This window comes from Mauremys reevesii, linkage group 4 (genome assembly GCF_016161935.1).
Source record: "Mauremys reevesii isolate NIE-2019 linkage group 4, ASM1616193v1, whole genome shotgun sequence".
In the NCBI taxonomy this organism is placed as follows: domain Eukaryota; kingdom Metazoa; phylum Chordata; order Testudines; family Geoemydidae; genus Mauremys; species Mauremys reevesii.
The window spans coordinates 69,035,911-69,056,858 of record NC_052626.1 but is presented as its reverse complement, the minus strand read 5'-3'; the positions used below and the strand labels follow the sequence as shown (position 1 = coordinate 69,056,858).

At 45.4% G+C, this 20,948-nt stretch overlaps 2 protein-coding genes across 8 annotated transcripts in view; one reads left to right on the top strand and one right to left on the bottom strand.

Annotated features, from left to right (window-relative positions):
• The window catches only part of ZFYVE26 (zinc finger FYVE-type containing 26), a 71,962-nt gene extending 69,298 nt beyond the window's left edge, over window positions 1-2,664 (top strand). For 5 of the 7 annotated variants that reach the window (XM_039535227.1, XM_039535226.1, XM_039535225.1 and 2 more), the window contains one exon: window positions 82-2,664. In XM_039535227.1, coding sequence (XP_039391161.1) covers window positions 82-291 — 210 coding nt within the window. In that variant the 3' untranslated portion in view covers window positions 292-2,664. The remainder of the gene's footprint in view (window positions 1-81) is intronic. The other 2 variants (XM_039535224.1, XM_039535223.1) reach the window with 1 other exon arrangement.
• A 978-nt stretch (window positions 2,665-3,642) lies between these two features.
• LOC120402951 (retinol dehydrogenase 12-like) overlaps window positions 3,643-20,948 on the bottom strand; it is a 21,560-nt gene continuing 4,254 nt past the window's right edge. Inside the window, 6 exon segments of the mRNA XM_039533556.1 lie at window positions 3,643-5,376; window positions 8,735-8,924; window positions 9,778-9,987; window positions 10,496-10,600; window positions 12,006-12,161; window positions 13,168-13,286. Of these exon segments, the coding sequence (XP_039389490.1) occupies window positions 5,274-5,376; window positions 8,735-8,924; window positions 9,778-9,987; window positions 10,496-10,600; window positions 12,006-12,161; window positions 13,168-13,286 (883 nt within the window). The 3' untranslated portion in view covers window positions 3,643-5,273.

Below are 20,948 nucleotides of genomic sequence, written 5' to 3'. Positions count from 1 at the left end.
AATGGGCCCTCGCCTATACCTTTGTGTTAGAACTCAGTCTGGGAGGCTGTGGCGAACAACTGCTTTTCTTTATTGCTTCAGATCCAAGCCTACCTGAAGTGCAACAAGCTGCGTTCTGCCTACCTGGTCTCAGTGAGACAAGAGAATACCAGAGCCGTGGAGCTGGTGCAGCATGTGCGGCAGTTAGCAGAGAACAGCGGGGAAGACATTGTGCAGGCCATCTGTGCCCAGTGGCTTTTAGTGCACCAGCCCAAACTAAAAAGCCGGTTCACTCAGACCACTAGGAAATAACTTCCAGGCACCAGCATCCATAAAGGGAAGACTTCATATGGCACAGAGAAGAGGAGCTCAGCGATCTCTCAGTGGGAGTGAAGTGGCAAGCAAGAGCTGCTAGAGTGCCTGTAGCTAAAGGGAAGGAATTTACTTCATACAAGTGCCAATCCTGTGTTCTGATGACCAACAATCTCTACCTCAGGGTGTTTTCTGTGTGTTTTTAAAACCTGAACAAGCAAGACTAAGGATTATGGAGAAATGCACTTTTCTCCTCTTTCATAGAGGCATTGAACTCTTTTGCCATGGGTTTGTTTTAACCCAGTAAACCTGTGTATAGTTGATGACCAAATCCCATCCCATCCCATCTCAGATCAGTGTAGGTTGAAACATGAATCTCTGTGATTTCTATTAGCCAGAGCCATTATATAATGAATCGATCATTGCAAAGGTTGAAGAGAGTTTTGTTTCCATTTACATAGACTTGGGACTGAGCTTTTGAGGTGACTTTTTAAAGATCTATACTAATTATCACCAAGTTTTTTACACTAGCACAGTATGTACAAATCCTTGAGTTGGTTTGAAAGGCAATGGCTAGTTGTATATGGCAGGTATCTCTCTGCTGAAATCACTGGCAAGTGTTTGCCTGCTGCTTATGCCCTTGGATGGATGGATGTAATTGGAACGGGATGCACTACAAAGGGGAGACAAAGGGAAAACCTTAAAATAGGATGAGAATGTCTGTGAGAATTTGTCTTACCTCTTGCTTCCCTAGTTTAATCCACTAAGTGGATTAAACTGCTGTGATACAACTGTCATTGGATAGTTGCAAGGGCTCTTATGTCCTTTTCCATAGTGTAAACAAGCTGAGCTATACACCCGTTGCACTGTAGGGAAAGCACCTTCCTTTTATAAAAGGGTTTATATGGTGAAATTTAATCACACAGCAAAGTAATAGACTGCTGAACCATGCAATGAGTGTCCTTACCAACGCAATCTTTCCCTTCCGACAAAGTGAAACATTTTGGACTGAAGTGTTATATACTTTTTAAAAAAAACAACCCTACCCCCCATTTGTTCCTGGAGTGAACAAATGGCTCAGACAGTCTGGAATACACTGGGGACTGGCAGGCATCCTTTAGCTCAAGTGATGTCCCTGTATTAGTTGCTGCTGCACAGAATCTCTTTTCCCCAGTTGTCTGCTGCTGACTAGAAACAGACCAAAAGCCGCACTCTCCTGGCCTACTTCATTTAACTGCAGGTTCCTCTAGTGTAAAGTGATTGTTTAGGGGCATTTGGATTTGGCTACTGCTTCTCTGCAGCTGTTAATCAGAGAAGAGGGAAAAGTAGTAAGGAGAAACAGGCAGCAGAGAATGGAAGAAGCAGAAATGAGTGATGGTTTAAAAAAAAGTTCCTTAACTTTGGCAGCCCACAGCATGCTTGTAGTGCTATGGATGTAGACTGCTAACATTTAGAGATAGGGAAATTGAGTTGCCCTTCAGCAGCTCCCAATATATTACAGTCAACTGGCTCACTTGCAGCCAAATGCACTCTATAAAGATGTTTGGTTTCTGGAAGTGTAATATAACTAATTCCATTGTATAAGGTAAGCTAAGCAAGCAAATAGAGTCCTTGTGATAGAACAGACCTCCAATGAGATTAAAAGGACTTGGTTGATCTCATTTTGAATGTTTCATGACCACTGTCCCACTGACTCAACCATGTCTCCCTGCTAGAGATGCTTAGCTCATTGGATTTGGGGTTAGAAATAGCTCAGAGCTAAGAATCAGGGATGACCACACTTAACTTCCAGAATCTCCTAACCCCAGATCTCAGAGATCCCATTAGTAAGGCTATAAAAGCTGCTTTTATTGTCTCGGCCAGACAGAACCGGCCTTGCAGTATGCTCCAGGAGTTAGGCTTATCTTGTTGGGTGTGATACTTTTTATGGTTTGAGTCGATACCAAATCTACAAATATGGGTGGAGAGGTCTGTACTGTGTGCACTGATGCAGTATCTACCATTCTATATGCATCAGTGAGAGGAACTTGAACAATATAGAAGGAAAGAATGGTGCCTGCCATGTAGCCCAGCCATGTTTGTGCCTGTCTTTCTGCTTGACTTCTTTGCACTGTACTTTACGCACTTTATCGAGTGTTTGTTGCAATTTTGATAGTCCTTAACTTAGAATTCTAAGGATCTTTTTCTTACCAGCAGAACTGGAATTTTGGCCCTGACCCTAAAAAACTTGTGTCACGAGTAGTGCAATTAGTGTTGGGCTTAAAAACCCTAAGCATAAAAATGAATTAAACACTAGTAGTTGAAAGAGCCATTTGTCTGTTAAGTTATAATCTGCTTACAATGAACAAAGGAGAATGAAGTATTATCAGCAAAGGTCACTTGCCCCAGTCTCTCTTTTGTGTATTGCTCTGTTCTTTACCTCTAGCATAGTTGGGTGGGCTCTCCCTCTTCAGCTTGTGTGTTTAACAGGTCTGGGTCTCCATCTGTTATGGAAAACACCTAGGCCAGGGGTGGGCAAACTTTATGGCCCGAGGGCCACATCTGGGTATGGAAATGGTATGGCCATGAATGCTCATGAAATTGGGGGTTGGGGTGTGGGGGGGGGCATGCTAGGGAGTTGGAGGTACAGGAGGGGGCTCTGGGCTGGGACCAAGGGGTTTGGAGGGGATCAGGGCTGGGGAAGGGGGTTGGGGTGTGGGAGCATATCAGGGGTGCAGGCTCCAGGCAGTGCTTACCTCAAGCAGCTCCCAGAAGCAGCGGCATATCTTCCCTCTGGCTCCTACGCAGAGGCGCGGCCAGGCAGCTCTGCACGCGGCCCTGTCTGCAGTTCCTGGCCAATGGGAGCTGCAGGAGCAGCACTTGGAGCAGTGTGCGGAGCCCCCTGGCCGCCCCTATGCATAGGAGCCAGAGGGGGGACATGCAGCTACTTCTAGGAGCTGCACAGAGCCAGGCAAGCCCCTGCCCCCCCCCCCCACCTAGCACCAGAGTGGGACAAGCCCCAGACCCCACTCCCCGGCAGGAGCCCAAGGGTCGGATTAAAATGTCTAGAGGGCCAGATGCGGCCCCCCGGCCGCTAGTTTACCCACCCCTGACCTAGGAAGAAAGCAGTGGAGTTCTAAGCCAGGGAACCAGTGCAGAATTGTTCTGTTCGCTCTAATCTTCCTAACTTAGTCTAGGTTTAAATATCTAAATTAGTTGGGAGACTTGTTCCACAACCTAATAAATTTCACTGAGGAAATATTTCCTACTATGCAGCCTATCTTGTATTTAATTTCACTCCTACACTGCACACATGAAACTAGTGCATGCCCCTGCCACCCACTCAAGAACAACTTAAGTACATGAGAAGAGTAACAGTGTAAAACAGGAATGATTTTATTTAGTAATGTAATGGTTGGAGATAACTCAGTGGTGACTTGCAGGGTTAAGCCTTGCTGTAGAGAGAGCTGGTAGTGCTAACCTCATCAAGAACTAGGCATCTTCTCACGGCAAATGCCATTCACTTGTGACTACACAGAGTACAGGACTGAATGGCTGGATTTCCTAACAGGTGGAAGGCAATCCTGCAAGCTGTGATACCCTGACTGCAGTGACATTTTAGCCATGTGATGCTTCCAGAAAAAAATTCAAATGAGGTACAAAATTTGCCATCTTCTAGCCACGCAGCTCAGTTACCACACGGGGTGGGAAGAGTTTGGAGTCTGCATGCCTGCAGCAATGACCAACTTTACTTGCCCTTTGCAACAGTGGTGACCAACATGTAAGTGCCTAGAACTACGGGGCAGGCAAACTTCATGCTAATGTAAACTACTGTCTACTCTTGACTTCCTGCCTCACTGCTAATGTGGCCATTGCTGTCTCCCTATGGCTGATCCCTGCCTTTGTCTACTGTACATATGGCTGCAATTCCAATATCCTCCATCAGGACAGCAAACGCAGCAGTGAGGTGTCAGCCACAGCTTGAATTACTCTAAGTAGAGGGCAGGCTCTGTTACCTACTACCCTATACACAACTCACAATTCTCAGTTTACTCACTCTACTGGCAGCTCTCCCCTTCCCCTTCCCTCCCCTCAGAATTCCAAAACCTTCTAAAAGGTACATGTGGCTTTTCTTGTGACAAGTTTAAGACTTCAGCATTGATGAGAGGAGGTAAAGGGCCAGGTATTTCTTAATAAGCCTGCTCTAGGCTTCCTTCTACTAAGTAAAAGTAATCAGATGGGCTGCCCCTTGTGGTGCTTGTCTAACAACCGAGGCCGCAAAGAGCTGCAGAAGCTGCGCCCTTCTGCTTAAGGGCACGGCTTGCTTAGCACAAGTACCCTCCTCTATTCTGTTTAGGCCGTGCCTAGCCCAAAGTGGCCCTCAAGCCTGGTTGGGGCAACAAGGGCTACTGAAGTACAACTGATTAACAATCTCAAGGGGCAAGAGGGGCCTCAGCATGCGAATCACCTGAGACTTGCTCCTTTGAGCTGGGGCTCACTGCAGCTTTAGGATCCCCTCCCAAGCCGTGGAGCGGAGACAAGTGACTCAGTGGAGCGTACATTGAAGGAAACCCTCATCGACTAGTCTGGTTACTACTGCTGCATAAAGACCCTTCCATAAGCATCAAGCAAAATTTCTAAATTGTCTTGTACAGAAACCTAACTCACCTAAAGCCTCCACTTCTACTGGGGAACCAGGGGAAGAATGTGTTGTGGAATGGGAATGGGAGGGGAAAGGATAAGCCCTGAGTCCCTGCACTTTGCCGTAAGCCTCCAGTTAGGAAAGGGGGATGAGTGGAGCAGTAATCTCACCTTCTCTTTTAAAACAAACACATCACAGAAGTTCAAGGACAGTTGTGACTATAAAGTCACTGGTAAAGCTGCTGCAAGTGCCAGGCAGTGGGCTGGCTGCATGGTTGCTTGTGTTCCTCTGCCCAAGCAAAGAGCTCCTTAAGAACATCAAATCCAGGCTCATCTCGCTATCACTCAGGGGTTTCCACAGTTCAGTCCCACTGGATGCCCAGCAGCTCGCAACTGACATTCCAAAGCTTCTTTGCCAGTTCATTGTTCCGGCCTTGAGGGGACACATAGGCTGGCCGGCAGTCACTGCAGAAGGAAAGAAGAGACTTTCATCAGGTGCCCTGGCTGCATTAGCACAAGTAAAAGGTCCAGTTAAAATGCATGGAGACACTAGCTGATGATGTCTGTCAGCTTAACTCCTTCAAGATGGATTAAAAAAAAATAAGAGGGGGAGAGGAGCATTGGTAGCATTGCTCAGGGTGGAGGGAGTGTGTGGAGGTAGGAGAGGAGGCAGCTGGCAGCCAGGCCACCATACTGCTACACCTGGTAAAGATGCAGGCTTCAGCATAGGTAGCGGTGGTGGAAAGGAGAGCTGGTACATGAGGGACCACCACTGTAACCCTTGGAGTTCCAAGCTGTGCCTGCTAGTGTCTGGTTTATACAAAGGTTCCAGCAATGGCGCAAATGCCATAGTTCACTGAAGCCTTTGAGACATGACTATAAAAATAACATGTTATCAGGAAAGCACCTGAGAACTTGACCTTTCATTTTGTATGTTTATAAAGCAACTTGTACCTGTGTGGGCCACATAAATACCCAGTGTGGCTGCCTTGCAGGCAGGTGATCATAAGAAAGGGGAATGATGCTGCCCCCTCATCGAGAGGTACAGCTGTGGAATAAGCTGCAGCAGTAGCAGAGCTTGGAGAAAAGATCCTCCTCCCTCCCCCGCAGATGTCAATTGCAATCAACAAATAATTAAACACAATTCTTCAGCATGGTTGTCTGAGGAGCCAGTGGCTTGAAGGCAGTTTTCCAAGCCGACAGTGGAAGGTGTAGGAGGGCTGTAACGTAAAGATGGAGGCTACTTGAACCATACTGGGTTCCCACTTAATGGCAGGAGTTAACTTACTACCCAATCATTCTGTTTATAAAGAGATGGTACATACAAACTGATTTCGCTAAACACGGTAGTTCCATATTTTATACACTCCAAACTCCTCCCAAAGACCAGCTTTTCCACTGACACCTACAGCGTCAGACATTCCTTTATTTTAAAAGCTGTACCATTGTCTTCTCTCCCACAGTATGCACATGCCTTTGGTGAATAGCTACAGTCATCTTAGTGCTATTGCCCCTGCTCCTCCACCCCAATCCCCTTCCATTTTATTACATAACATCCGATATCAGCTTGTGACTTCTTTGGCGCAGGGTCTGTATGCTCTCAGCTGTACTACTGGGTATGGTAACGTAATAAACTGAAGTTGTAGTAAGGGAAGGAAAATTCACGACCTGTTCAGGATTTCCAAGCATGCTAGAACCTGCTCATGATGATTGAGCACGATGAGTGCCTCGGAATGTAGGGAGTGCTGATGTGCAGTCCCGGGGGGGGGAAATCAGGCAGCAGCAGTCACATTGCCATTACCTGCCCTCTACGTATGCTTGATTTAGGGCAATAGTAAACTGCATTTTTTCCTTTAGTGTCTGAGACAAAAATTAACGTAAGACTAAAAGATAAGAAAATACAAAGCAGCATTAAAAAAAAATCTAATTTTTTCAAGAGTTCCACTGACAAGGAGTGGATGGCTATGTATTATTTGGAGCTTGCCATTTTAGCAATGAAAACAACAGGAAAGGCAGCCTAGGGATATGGATCAGGGCAGGAAGATCAGAACTGCAGTCAAAGACACGGATCAGCATGTGCTTTCCACAGCTCTTTTGTGGCACAGAGCTGTACCCACTAATCTAAACAAACAGGAGATGAACAAAATGTGCCTAAGAAGAGCTGTGGCAGTCTCCAGCAGTATCTCTTCTCCACCTGTTTTGCTATAGGACATCAGTTTCTGCTACAGCTGCTTTCTTCATCACTTCCTATTTACATAAAGGCCAAGAAGTATTAATGATTGTCACGATTTACATTAAATTAAGTGACAGGATTTGGACACAGTTCTATTTCACAGACAGTCCAATATAAATTTAGGCACACACACTCAAGCTGCTATTTGCTAACCATTTCTCCACTGAGTTCATGCTTGCTTCTTTTACAAACCTGAAATCCACTTAGAGTTCACATGCTCCAGCACATGGGACAGCTGAGATTCACAAAGGCTGCTTTTATCTACTGGGAGATGGAAACACTTGAGAGAGGATTAGGGGATTTCTATAGCCAAGGCAGATTAAGATGGTACAAACTCTGTACTTGAAGATCAGACACAAAGGCGTATCCTGCATTAATCTTGTGGTTCAATCACCAGGGAGAAGATTTCAGTTTCTAGTTTCAGATATGAAGGAGGGAGTTTTATCTCATGTCAACTGCATTCATGTAAAATCAAAGGGCAATTTCCATATCAAATTCCCAAATGTGAGGTGGTCACAGTGAAGTGATCAAGGCAGAAAGGCAGCACCGAATGTAACTGTCCAAGAGTTACATGTGATGATCACTTGGTTAAGCCATCCTAAGCTGTGTTTTCGGAAGAGGTAAGAAGATGGTTATGCAGGTCACAAGATAGCTCAACTGAGATCAGTAGCAAAATGAAGCTGGACTGAATGAAAGAGAAAAGCCACGGAAGCCATTTTTGCAGAATGAACTGCATTGCATGCACAGACAGGCAGGGATCTCCTTTCCTGAAGCTTCCTGCAATGTGTGCAGCTTCAGGATGTGCCATGCTTTGGAGAATCAGGCCACATATGGAGGTATTTAACTTGAGACACAGTTTTGAAAATCTTGAGCTCTGCTTGCACAACACCTAGCACATTTGCTACTGCCTTATAATCTGAGGACCTCCAAGCACTTTACAAACATTACTGAACCAAGTGTCCTAACCCCACTGAGATGCAGGTACTATCATCCTTTTGCAGATGGGGGAACACTGCAAAGAGGACCAAATTCATCCCTGGTGTGACTCAACTGAATTCAGTGAAGATACAGCAGGGCTGATTTGGGCCAGAGAAGTTAAGTGACTTCCCAAGCTTTCAATACAAGTCTGTGGCAGAGTAGGAATAGAACCCAGAGTCTGTGACAGCCCATCTACGGCACCTGGCACTGGCCACTGTTGGAAGACAGGATACTGGGCTAGATGGACCTTTGGTCTGACCCAGTATGGCCATTCTTATGTTCATCTTGTGCTTTAAGCATGAGCCCATTCAAAGACTACAGGACTGGGTATAATCTAAAGCAATATACAGGGAAAGAATTCCTTGCAAATATGACTTTTATCTTGGTGTCCCTTTCCATGAGCAACCCCTTTCCAATCCAACATGTTCAGATTCTTGTAACTGGTACAAATTTCTAACATTTCTCCCTTCAGATCTGTGTAAGCCTCAGTATAGTCCCCTCTCAGACAAAGATTATAGCCTTACCTCGCCCACACCTCTTATCCCCACACCCCAGAGACATCTGGGTTGCACCCTTCTGCCCCACCACAGCAGATCAAGGACCTCTGCCCACCTGAAATACTGTCCAGTCACAGACTCCAGCTCCTCAGCCACCGCACAGTACACGCTGGTCTGGGCTCCTTCACGTGGAGTCTTCAAGAAAAAAGAAAATGTCTTCCACAGCAGGGTCATTAGAATCGAGTGCCGAACCAATTCGGAATGAACAGAGCCGGGATGCAGTGAGTTTGCAGTGACTCCAGTGCCTACAGCAAGAGGGACAACAAGGAGCATTTATCAAATTCGACCCTGCCTACATGCACTAGAGCCTCCTTAGAAGGAAGGCATTAACAGCCTTCCTGTTTTACCCCAGTATCTAACATGTTAAAGAAACAAAGGTCCAGATGCAGATATAGTGGGGCAAACTGAATTCCCTTACACTTGCTTGCTGGAAAGCTGGACAACATCTCATCCCAATTATGAACACTGCACCATTTTAGTCATTAGGCCTTTTACAAAGCAGCCTAGCAAAAACATTAGAGGCTTGCCCACTGCTTTGTAAAGCACAGACCCCTCCTGATTTACTCCAGTATTAGGACTCTAGATAAGAGACCTTATCTCTATTTTTCAGACCTGGAGTCTCATGAGAGATGAGCAAACCTCAGCTGTTCCACTGTGGACTTTGATTCCTAGGCTGTGCACAGCAGCATTCAAAGTCTTTTCAGTAGCAGTCCATGGTTCACAATTGCTGCTTTGTCCGTGCGGATGCAGCTCGTTTGTTTTCAGATTTGCTTTTTGACAAGCGTTGAAAACAATTAAACCTATTCCTCTGAGTAGGGCCAGCTCACTCCCTCGCCCTAGCCCTGAGGTAGAGGCACAGCCATTGCCTTAGGCCAACTGCTGGTCCCTTTGGATTGACTGCATCTACTCCCACCCGCCCTGAACACCTGCCAGGGACCCACATAAAGTCACTTCCTTACCCCACCTTGAATATCTTCATTTCTGCACAGGATCTAAGTACAGACACTTTCTAGCACCATTTTGAAAGCCACCCTCCAGAGCCCAAAGGATCTGAGTATGCCACATCTGGTATACAATGAACTCCCCTCTCAGACTCACCTTGCAGGCGTCTAGCCAGCTCCCGGGTGAAGAGTACATTGGCCAATTTACTGTGACAATACGCAAGGCCCCAGTTGTAGCACTTCTCACCCTGGAGGTCATGGAAGCGGATCCTGCCTCCATGATGAGCCAGTGAGGACACATTCACTATGCGGGCTGGGGCCGACTGCTTCAGGCACTCCAGCAGCAGGAATGTCAAGAGGAAGTGACCTAGGGAGAGATGGGATTTGTTTTACTTTGCCTTTCTATTGTGCCTTCCATCCTAGGATCTCAAAGCACTTCAGACCAAGTACTGAGGCAGCTCACTATTAACCCCATTTCACAGATGGGAGACATGAGACATAGGCAGGTCAGGGCCCAACATTTCTAAAGTGGCCTCTACTTGTGGGTGCTCAAACAGCTGGAACTGGTGAAAGGTTGCAGGAGATGGCAGTCCCATTTGCCAGCTCTGTACCCTCAGAATAGGCACCCCATGGGCAGTGACTGGGCAAGCTTCCCCTGCACTGGTCCTCCCCACTAAATTTAGCACCCTCCCAAAACAGCTTAGGTCTCTACTGAGGCTTAAAGGACTCTGATCTTCAATTATTTCCCTGCATTTTTAGGGACTGGAGAGGAGGAGTCTTGGATGCAAAGTCTCCACCAGGGATTTTTTGCCACCACCATTTATTAAAAGGTCCCAGCTGGCTCTGCCTGCCACATCTAACTCTCAGACCCTTACCAAGGTGATTGACTCCTAGATGCATCTCAAAGCCATCAGCTGTCTTGGAGTAAGGGCACAGCATCACACCTGCATTGTTAATGAGGATATGTAGCGCCTTCTCCTCTGCAAGGAACAACGGATGGGATGAAGCATTAAACAGGGACAACCGCCCAGCACCCGTATGGCATAGATCAGCCAGAGAACTTGGGCTGACTGAGCTGCAGCTGTCCCTCCCCTCTAAAACATAAAAAGAAGCTCCCCAGGCTGGTGACTCTCCATCATGCAACCAAACAGAATCTTATCAAGCAGGGGAGTGTCTGACCAAGTCCATTGGCAACAGTGTGCCCTCCCTCCTGGTTTAATATTGCTGGCAGTGTCGTGGGGTGGAACTGGTCCAGCCCATGTTTGCAGGGCAGACTATTACCACTTTGCAGCCTTGCTTCGGGACAGCGTGAACCTCTGCCATCACAGGGAACAACTCCAGTTAAGGTAGCTGGGACTCATATAGTGAGTAAGAATAAATATATCAGAGGGATAAATACCAGAGAGGGAGAGAAGTTATTTAAGTTAAGTGCCAGTGTGGACACAAGAACAAATGGATACAAACTGGCCATCAACAAGTTTAGGCTTGAAATTAGACAAAGGTTTCCAACCATCAGAGGCGTGAAGTTCTGGAACAGCCTTCCAAGATGAGTAGTGGGGGCAAAAACCTAACCAGCTTCAAGGCTGAGCGTGGTAAATTTATGGAGGGGATGGTATGAAGAGACTGTCTACAATGGCATGTAGCCAATCTGCGACTGCTAACAGCAAGTATCTCCAATGGCTGGTGACACGACACTAAATGGGAAGGTCTCTGAGTTACTACAGAGCATTCTTTCCCGGGTTTCTGGTTGGTGGGTCTTGCCCGCATGCCCAGGGTCTAACTGATCACCATATTGGGGGTCGGGAAGGAATTTTCCCCTGGGTCAAATTGGCAGAGACCCTGGTGGTTTCTCACCTTCCTCTGCAGCATGGAGCACGGGTCACTTGAAGGTTTAAACTAGTGTAAATGGTGGATTCTCTGTAACTTGAAGACTTTAAATCACGATTTGAGGACTTGAGTAATTCAGCCAGAGGTTGGGATCTATTACAGGAGTGGGTGGGTGAGATTCTGTGGCTTGCAATGTGCAGAAGATCAGACTAGATGATCATGATGGTCCCTTCTGACCTTAAAGTCTATGAGTTTATAAGAAAGGGGCATCTTCACAGTCACTTTTATAATAATAAGGAGCACTTATATAGGACCTTCATATTCAGCTCTTGAAGTGTTTTACCAAGGTGATTAAGCCATGACTTGCTCAAAGTCCCACAGCAAGTCAACAGCAAAACTTGGAATAGAACCCAGGTATTGCAACTCCCAGGTCAATCTGTCTGCTACACCACGTTCGCTCTTCGGAACTAAAGAGCAGAGAGCTGTCCTTCTGATCAGAGCTGGTGTTAACTAAATACCCTCCCCAACAGTAAGCGTGACAGCATCTAGAGGCCATACCTGTTAGGAAGTTCTCAGCAAACTCTCGGATAGACTTGGTATCAGCCAGGTCCAGCTTCTTTACAATTACTTGTTGGTTCCCTGTCTCAGCTCGGATCTCACAGGCTGCTGCTTCCCCTTTTGCCATGTCTCTGCAGGCAATGATCACCCTGGCACCTGCAATGGGGAAAGGACAGCAGAAACATGGGCCATGAGCAGTGGGGGCAGTGTGGGGAGCCAGGACAGAAAGGCAGAGGGCTACCCAAAGGTCAGACAAACAGCCTTTCTACCTGTGAGTTATCAGCTTAAATGCAGCCCAGCTAGGTAGTGACCAAAGGGTGCTACCTTCTTAAGACTGTTCTTTGGTTGGTGTGAAACAGGCTTGAAGTATCTGTCTAACTCCTTGTGGGCAAGGTGTCCATTACACAAAACCAGCAATATTGGTCCTGCCAGACTCCCACATTGGTAGTCTCACCACAGTGGCCAAGGTTTGAATGGACCACTCCTGCACCGAGGTGGCCTTGGCTAGGGCACTGTTTCTAAAATGATTAAGAATGTAATTTAGCCCCCTCCATAGTAGCTGTCCAAATAGCTTTAAACCAACTTAGCCTCAGCCATGCTGTAACAAAGACACACACCAATGAAACTAAGTTGGTTCCCAGCCTCACATAGGTGGGGGGTCTAATGATAACATGGACTTCCAGGACTAAGTTCTGAAAGTGTGTCTAGGAGTCCACCCAAGTGCAGTACTGAAGCTATAAGGCTCACCCACAGTAAAATTATTATCGAGTCAGGAGACCTGCTTCCAGCATTGCTACAAGTTTAAGTGTTGTCGGGATGTATAACCATGATATAAACACAACAAATCCTGCATCTTGGCAGGAGATTAGAAAAGATGACCCTTGCAGTCTCTCTTAACCCTGTGATCCTATAAGACTCTCCAGAGTTCTAACCTAGTTCCTAGGACCTGGTTGGGTCTATCTCCATTATAACTTTTAGCTGTGTTTTACTGGGTCAGAGGACAACCATGTGTAACCAGGTCTCCAAACTCCATTATAGTTGTAGTATAGACGGGTCTGTCAAAATAATCCCCTCCCAGCTCCAGAGAAGAAAATAGTGACACCCAGTGAAGATGTAAATTACAGAGGGACTTTAGGAGGTGGAGGAGGGACAGGTGACTTGCCTCTTTGTGCGAGATCTCTGGCTGTCTCCTTTCCAATGCCTGTGTTGGCCCCCGTGATCACCACCACCTTCCCATTCAGCTTAGTTGTTGACTTACACACCCCTCCTGCCATGTATCTCCTAGAAGAGAGGACAAGAAGAGGAACTACTAGGGATTCACAAGGACAGTTTTCTGGTTATCAGGGTCAGTCCTGGGGCTTGGCATTTAGTGTTGTGTTATACTGCCCTGCTTGCTGGCTTTGATCCAGCCACCTAGTTATTGGGTTCAGAACAACTGGAAAGACATGGGGACATTTACATAAACTGCCAGTTCCAGGTTCCTGTTTTCTTATATTCCCTCCCTGGCGCCAGCTACTGCTCACTCTTCTTAGAGGTCATTACAGCCACTGATGCAAGTTCCCATTCATCTTCCAAACCTCTGCACCCTGAAGCAGACAATATTCCAAGCTGCCCACTCTGCTGTAAACATATTGGCATGCAATGCACTGACAGGTGGGGTCTTGAGCCCTGGTTTCCAGTGGCTGCACCCCAACGGGGACTTAAGCCCTGGTACTGTGCGGCCTAGCTGAGAGCTTCCTTTATTTAGTTCAGGGGATAGATCTGAAGTTTTCCATGTCACGCTGCATGCAGCAGACTTGGGGACCACAATGTCTGCATATATGCAGCTGAGGGTTTGTTACGAGCACCACATAAGAGGGGAATGTGGGGAACAGCCCCAGAGCAGAGAGGCACTATACACAGCCCAGAGGCAGAAGTAAACCAGAGGCAGCAGGCAAGTCCTTTCTCCCATCCTCTGTCCCATGAGCTAACACGGGCACTTTCTTTCCCAAATCCTAGCTCAGGTGCCCCAGCACACTGCTTCTGTTCCAGATCCTCGCCTGGGCTGCAGCATTAACCAACATATCAGTCTTCTTGCCCAGCCCCGGCCTATAGTCCAGGTACCTATGAGTAGGCCAGTTCCCTGCCAGAAATTGCCTTAAGCACCAGCAAACACAGTAGGTAGCTTTCTGTATTGGGTGTTGTAAATTCTTCACTGATGTGTACAAACAGTTACACAAGTGGGATGAGAGTTACCCTATTGGCTGTTGATATCATTTCTCTCACAGATCATCCAATGATCTTCCTGTCACCTAGACCATCTGAACTAATCTAATGCATCTACACTAAAGGAATTTAAAAGAGTGTGAGGTGAATAAAAAGCCTCCCCTGATACTGTTGGTTTTAATGACTAAGAACTGGGCCAGGTGTCCCAGCTGTAACTCCAACCAAGACAGCATGGTTACGCTAAGGGAAAATTTGGCCTTCTTCCTTCACATTTTTATGGATTGACAATTATCTTTTTAATTCTTTGAAACTTCATATTTCCCAAAGTAAGTTGCCACCTTACATCAACTTTAAAGTGCTCAGAGATAACAAAATGGCAATTATAGAAAGTTTACAAAACATTTAAAGTGGCTACCTGGGGGTCAGGTTAGGTGCGAAGTATTGTCGTTTTATTGCCAACAGTACAAGAGCTTATTTTAACCTGAGAATTGATTCAGAGAATCATAGAAATTAGAGCTAGAAATACCCAGCAGGTCTCAATCCAGTCCAAGATCAGGAGTAAGTACAGGATTGTTCCCTACTATTTCCTAGATACAGGGTTCAAGGTTAGCCTAACATTTTAACTTGGTGAAGTCAAAAAAGAATCCCCTGCCCAAACCCTTTCCAAAAGCAAGCTATCTATTAAAATTTATTGGAAGCAAAACAACTTTCTTCTTTTACTTAATATTCTACCCTAAGCATTTATGGTCATACTATTTTTATGCAGCACTTTTATGCCTTGCAAGTGCTGTGCAGACACTAATATAGTAAACCTCATAACATCTTGGTAAATTAGTTATTAGCTCCCTTTTACATATGGGGAAACTGAGGCACAAAGAGGCTTGCCCAAGACTGCAAAGCAAATGGACAGCAAAGACACGGTTCAAACCAAATATAGCCTGACTGTCACTTCCCTGCTTTAATTGCTTGTTAAGTCTGCTTAATTTATAAAGAGGAATGGAGAGGTTTTAAGACTCACAGATAACATGATAATGTAAACCCAGGTTCTCAGAATCCTGGAAATTTTTTCTTTGTATAAGAACATAAGAACATAAGAAAGGCCGTACCGGGTCAGACCAAAGGTCCATCTAGCCCAGTATCTGTCTACCGACAGTGGCCAATGCCAGGTGCCCCAGAAGGAGTGAACCTAACAGGCAATGATCAAGCGATCTCTCTCCTGCCATCCATCTCCATCCTCTGACGAACAGAGGCTAGGGACACCATTCTTACCCATCCTGGCTAATAGCCATTAATGGACTTAGCCACCATGAATTTATCCAGTCCCCTTTTAAACATTGTTATAGTCCCAGCCTTCACAACCTCCTCAGGTAAGGAGTTCCACAAGTTGACTGTGCGCTACGTGAAGAAGAACTTCCTTTTATTTGTTTTAAACCTGCTGCCTATTAATTCCTACCCTTTGTTCCCTGTCTTTTAACCAGTTCTCAATCCATGAAAGGCCCTTCCCTTTTATCCCATGACAGCTTAATTTACCTAAGAGCCTTTGGTGAGGGACCTTGTCAAAGGCTTTCTGGAAATCTAAGTACACTATGTCCACCGGATCCCCCTTGTCCACATGTTTGTTGACCCCTTCAAAGAACTCTAATAGATTAGTAAGACACGATTTCCCTTTACAGAAACCATGTTGACTATTGCTCAAGAGTTTATGTTTTTCTATGTGTCTGACAATTTTATTCTTTACTATTGTTTCAACTAATTTGCCCGGTACCGACGTTAGACTTACCGGTCTGTAATTGCCGGAATCACCCCTAGAGCCCTTTTTAAATATTGGCGTTACATTAGCTAACTTCCAGTCATTGGGTACCGAAGCCGATTTAAAGGACAGGTTACAAACCTTAGTTAATAGTTCCGCAACTTCACATTTGAGTTCTTTCAGAACTCTTGGGTGAATGTCATCTGGTCCCGGTGACTTGTTAATGTTGAGTTTATCAATTAATTCCAAAACCTCCTCTAGTGACACTTCAATCTGTGACAGTTTCTCAGATTTGTCACCTACAAAAGCCAGCTCAGGTTTGGGAATCTCCCTAACATCCTCAGCCATGAAGACTGAAGCAAAGAATCCATTTAGTTTCTCCGCAATGACTTCATCGTCTTTAAGCGCTCCTTTTGTATTTTGATCATCAAGGGGCCCCACTGGTTGTTTAGCAGGCTTCCTGCTTCTGACGTACTTAAAAAACATTTTGTTATTACCTTTGGAGTTTTTGGCTAGCTGTTCTTCAAACTCCTCTTTGGCTTTTCTTATTACACTCTTGCACTTAAGTTGGCAGTGTTTGTGCTCCTTTCTATTTGCCTCACTAGGATTTGACTTCCACTTTTTAAAGGAAGTCTTTTTATCTCTCACTGCTTCTTTTACATGGTTGTTAAGCCACGGTGGCTCTTTTTTAGTTCTTTTACTGTTTTTCTTAATTTGGGGTATACATTGAAGTTGGGCCTCTATTATGGTGTCTTTAAAAAGGGCCCATGCAACTTGCAGGGATTTCACTTTAGTCCCTGTACCTTTTAACTTTTGTCTAACTAACCCCCTCATTTTTGTATAGTTCCCCCTTTTGAAATTAAATGCCACAGTGTTGGGCAGTTGCGGTGTTCTTCCCTCCACAGGGATGTTGAATGCTATTGTATTATGGTCACTATTTCCAAGCGGTCCTGCTATAGTTACCTCTTGGACCAGCTCCTGCGCTCCACTCAGGATTAAATCTAGAGTTGCCTCTCCCCTTGTGGGTTCCCATACCAGCTGCTCCATGAAGCAGTCATTTAAAGTATCGAGAAATTTTATCTCTGCATTTCGTCCTGAAGTGAAATGTTCCCAGTCAATATGGGGATAATTGAAATCCCCCACTATTATTGGGTTCTTAATTTTGATAGCCTCTCTAATTTCCCTTAGCATTTCATCATCACTATTACTGTCCTGGTCAGGTGGTCGATAATAGATCCCTAATGTTATATTTTTACTAGAGCATGAAATTTCTATCCATAGAGACTCTATGGAACATGTGGATTCGCTTAAGATTTTTACTTCATTTGAATCTACACTTTCTTTCACATATAGTGCCACTCCTCCCCCTGCACGACCTGTTCTGTCCTTCCGATATATTTTGTACCCCGGAATGATTGTGTCCCATTGATTGGTCTCAGTCCACCAGGTTTCTGTGATGCCTATTATATCTATATCCTCCTTTATCACAAGGCACTCTAGTTCACCCATCTTATTATTTAGACTTCTGGCATTTGTGTACAAGCACTTTAAAAACTTGTCCCTGTTTATTAGCCTGCCTTTTTCTGATGTGCCAGATTCTTTTTTATGTGACTGTTTATCATCTGATCCGGCCCTTACATTATACTTTTCAGTCCTCTGCTCCTGACTATAACCTGGAGATTCTCTATCATCAGACTCTCCCCTAAGAGAAGTCTGTGTCCGATCCACACGCTCCTCTGCAGCAGTCGGCTTTCCCCCATCTCCTAGTTTAAAAACTGCTCTACAACCTTTTTAATGTTTAGTGCCAGCAGTCTGGTTCCACTTTGGTTTAGGTGGAGCCCATCTCTCCTGTATAGGCTCCTCCCATCCCAGAAGTTTCCCCAGTTCCTAATGAACGTGAACCCCTCCTCTCTACACCATCGTCTCATCCACGCATTGAGACTCTGAAGCTCCGCCTGCCTACCTGGCCCTGCGCGTGGAACTGGTAGATTCGATATTAATATTTATTACCTAGCATATTACCTGATCTTTCTCTAAGTGCAATAATTAATAAACTGATCTGCCTTCTCTACCACGAATGCACTTGCTGGATCCCCATTTAGCAGAAGTAAAAAGGTGCACACTTTTTAAAGGGTAAAAGAGTTTACACAGTAGCTAATCAATTATCTAATACAGACCTGATGTAGGGAGCTGCCATGAACAGAAGGAGAACACAGATGAATATTCCCAACACGGTCACCAAGCAGTTTAGCATTGCTGCTGTCTGTTGGTTGCCTTCCCTTCCAATGACTCTTGTCTCTCAGAGAGACAAGGGAGGGTGAGTGAAATACACCAGCTAGGGAGCATTGCATGCAGGGAGTTGTAGTCCTACCCATCAGCTTTGTGTGCAGAAAGGCAGAGCACAACGTGCTGGGAGTTGTAGTCCAACAACCCAGTCTGGGTAATGTGCCGTACTGGTGGAAAAAAACAAAGAGACATACCTAGTGATTTCTCTGCAGGAAACAAATATACCTTCTTCCCCAAATAAAACAAAACTGCAAGCAAGTCAGTTCCTTAGATCTAAAGGATCAATAACTTCCTAACTACTGAGTTAATTTGTTCTCTACTCTATAACTTTCTGTGGTTTGCTTTATCATTTGCTAACTAGCAGCAGCGCTTCTGGTCTTAAAGTGCTCTTAAGAGTCCAGACGAACCTGGGTTCTATTCAGGACTCTGCTGTTGCCTTACTAAGTGACCTTAGGCAAGTCATTTCACTGTCTCTCTGTGCCACACCTGTAAATCGGGGCTAACAGTACCCACCTGGATAAAGTATTCTTAGGTCTAAGCATCAAAGTGCTCTCAGTGCAATATTTAAATTAACTGGCTAGTGTGTATATGCACTCAGGAGTGATAAATTGTGTCACAGACTCTATATTGCTAACTAAGAGAATCCCAGGGCCCTTTAGCTCAAGTGATGGAGGTCTGTGCCTTTTGTAGCAGCAGGACTGGGGTTCTAGCCCTGCTTGTTATCATGAAGTTCCAAGTGGCATGCTGTGCAGGATAGTGACAACCATACCACCCTGGTCAGTCACAGATTTGTTCTGATGTAGCATTACTTCACTTCACTTCACAGCTTCCAGGTGAGCATTTTCAAAAAGTTGCACATCACAAACACAGGTTCAACATCCACATTTCACTCACTGAACAGCCAGCAAAGCAGAAAGTAGTTCTGATCACTCTATGATGAATTATGTTATATTGGCATCATGGTACTACACCAGTGGCCAAACTAGAAATTCCCAGATGGATATTTGTGTTTAATCTCTTTGCAGTGTTTGTATTACCCTGTTTGGTGAACTATCTTCTTAAAACACAAATAAAGCTGAGGGGTTTGTGCAGGGCCGGCTCCAGACCCCAGCGCGCCAAGCAGGCGCGTGGGGCGGCATTGTCCTGGTAGGGCGGCATTTGGCTCCGGCGGACCTTCCGCAGTCATGCCTGCGGGAGGTCCACCGGAGCCCCGGGACAAGCGGACCTGCCACACGCATGACTGCGGAGGGTCCCCTCTTCCCGCGGCTCCGCTTGAGCTCCCGCAGGCATGACTGCGGCAGGTACGCTGGTCCCGCGTCTCGGACGGAGCTCCCGCAGGCATGCCTGCGGATGCTCCACCGGAGCCGCGGGACCACGGGACCGTCCGCAGCCACTTCTGCCCCGGCCGCACGCCCTGCTTGGGGCGGCAGAATTTCTAGAGCCGCCCTTGGGTTTGTGCCACCAGCACCAGTGCTCTTCTCTCAGCCAGGATGCTCAGAAAGAAACACACAATTGAGGAAACAGCAGTTCTGCAGGTTTAAATAGGCAGAAGGAACTACCTGAGCAGAAAGCTCAGCCTGGAAGACTCATCTCTTCTAGGCCTGTTTGGCGCATGATCCCATTCAAATATCACACCAGTGATTTCAGTAAATGACCCTTCTTTAACCCCACTTCTAGGTTTCTGTTATTAGCTCTAGAAAAATGCAGATGATTTTGCGTGTGTGTGTGTAGAGAGAGCTAATGGGAAGTCTGGCATTTCTCAATGAATGATCAAGACAATTAAACTGCCTCCTCCAATGGGCCTTTTACCAATGAAGAAGAGAGCTTAATGAAGTTAGAATCTGGGGCAATGGGTCTGCTTTGCTTCCCTGACAGCTCTGGATTTTTCACATTTTCTAAAGATTTACGTGCAGGCACTGGATACAGAAAAAGAAGCTATCAAAATCCAGTTTCCTTCATTCACCAGAACTTTACTGCTCATTGTTTACATATAGTGGTGGCCAAAGCCGGCAGCTCTCAGTGGACCTATAGCAAAGACAGATCTGTTGTTTCTGACACAGAGGTCCTTTTGAAAATGTCTTGTTTTGTTTGCAAGCACTCTTTAAAATAAAAAATTTTCTACTGCCTATGTGACATACATATATTTATGGTGGCTGGTACCAACCATTATAATTAAGATTGAAAAAGTTTCATTTATAACTTCCTGTTTTCACACTCATAACTTTCTGAAACATTCAATTTTAGTTTTCCATATTAAGTCTATGCCCTGCAGTGAATTTTACTGGAAAGGGCAAGCAAAAATCTTTCAGGCTTGAATTATGAGACAGTGAAAAAACACACTTCCCATTATAAAATAATTCTAATAATTCTTTTTAAACATAGACACAGCAAAACCAGCAAGAATTTAAAATTGGCATGAGCACAGTCCTCACTGAGAAATAGTAATGCTTTTGGTCGACTTGGGTATGATTTACCAAAGTTCTGACTATTTGAAAATTGCACAGTGACCATGGACAATAGAAAATTTCCCTACGAGTCCAGTTAGATATTTTAACAATAGTTATACTGTATAGTATCAGTGGGTAGCCGTGTTAGTCTGTATCCACAAAAACAACAAGGAGTCCGGTGGCACCTTAATGACTAACAGTTTTATTTTGGCATAAGCTTTCGTGGGTAAAAAAATCACTTCTTCAGATGCAGTA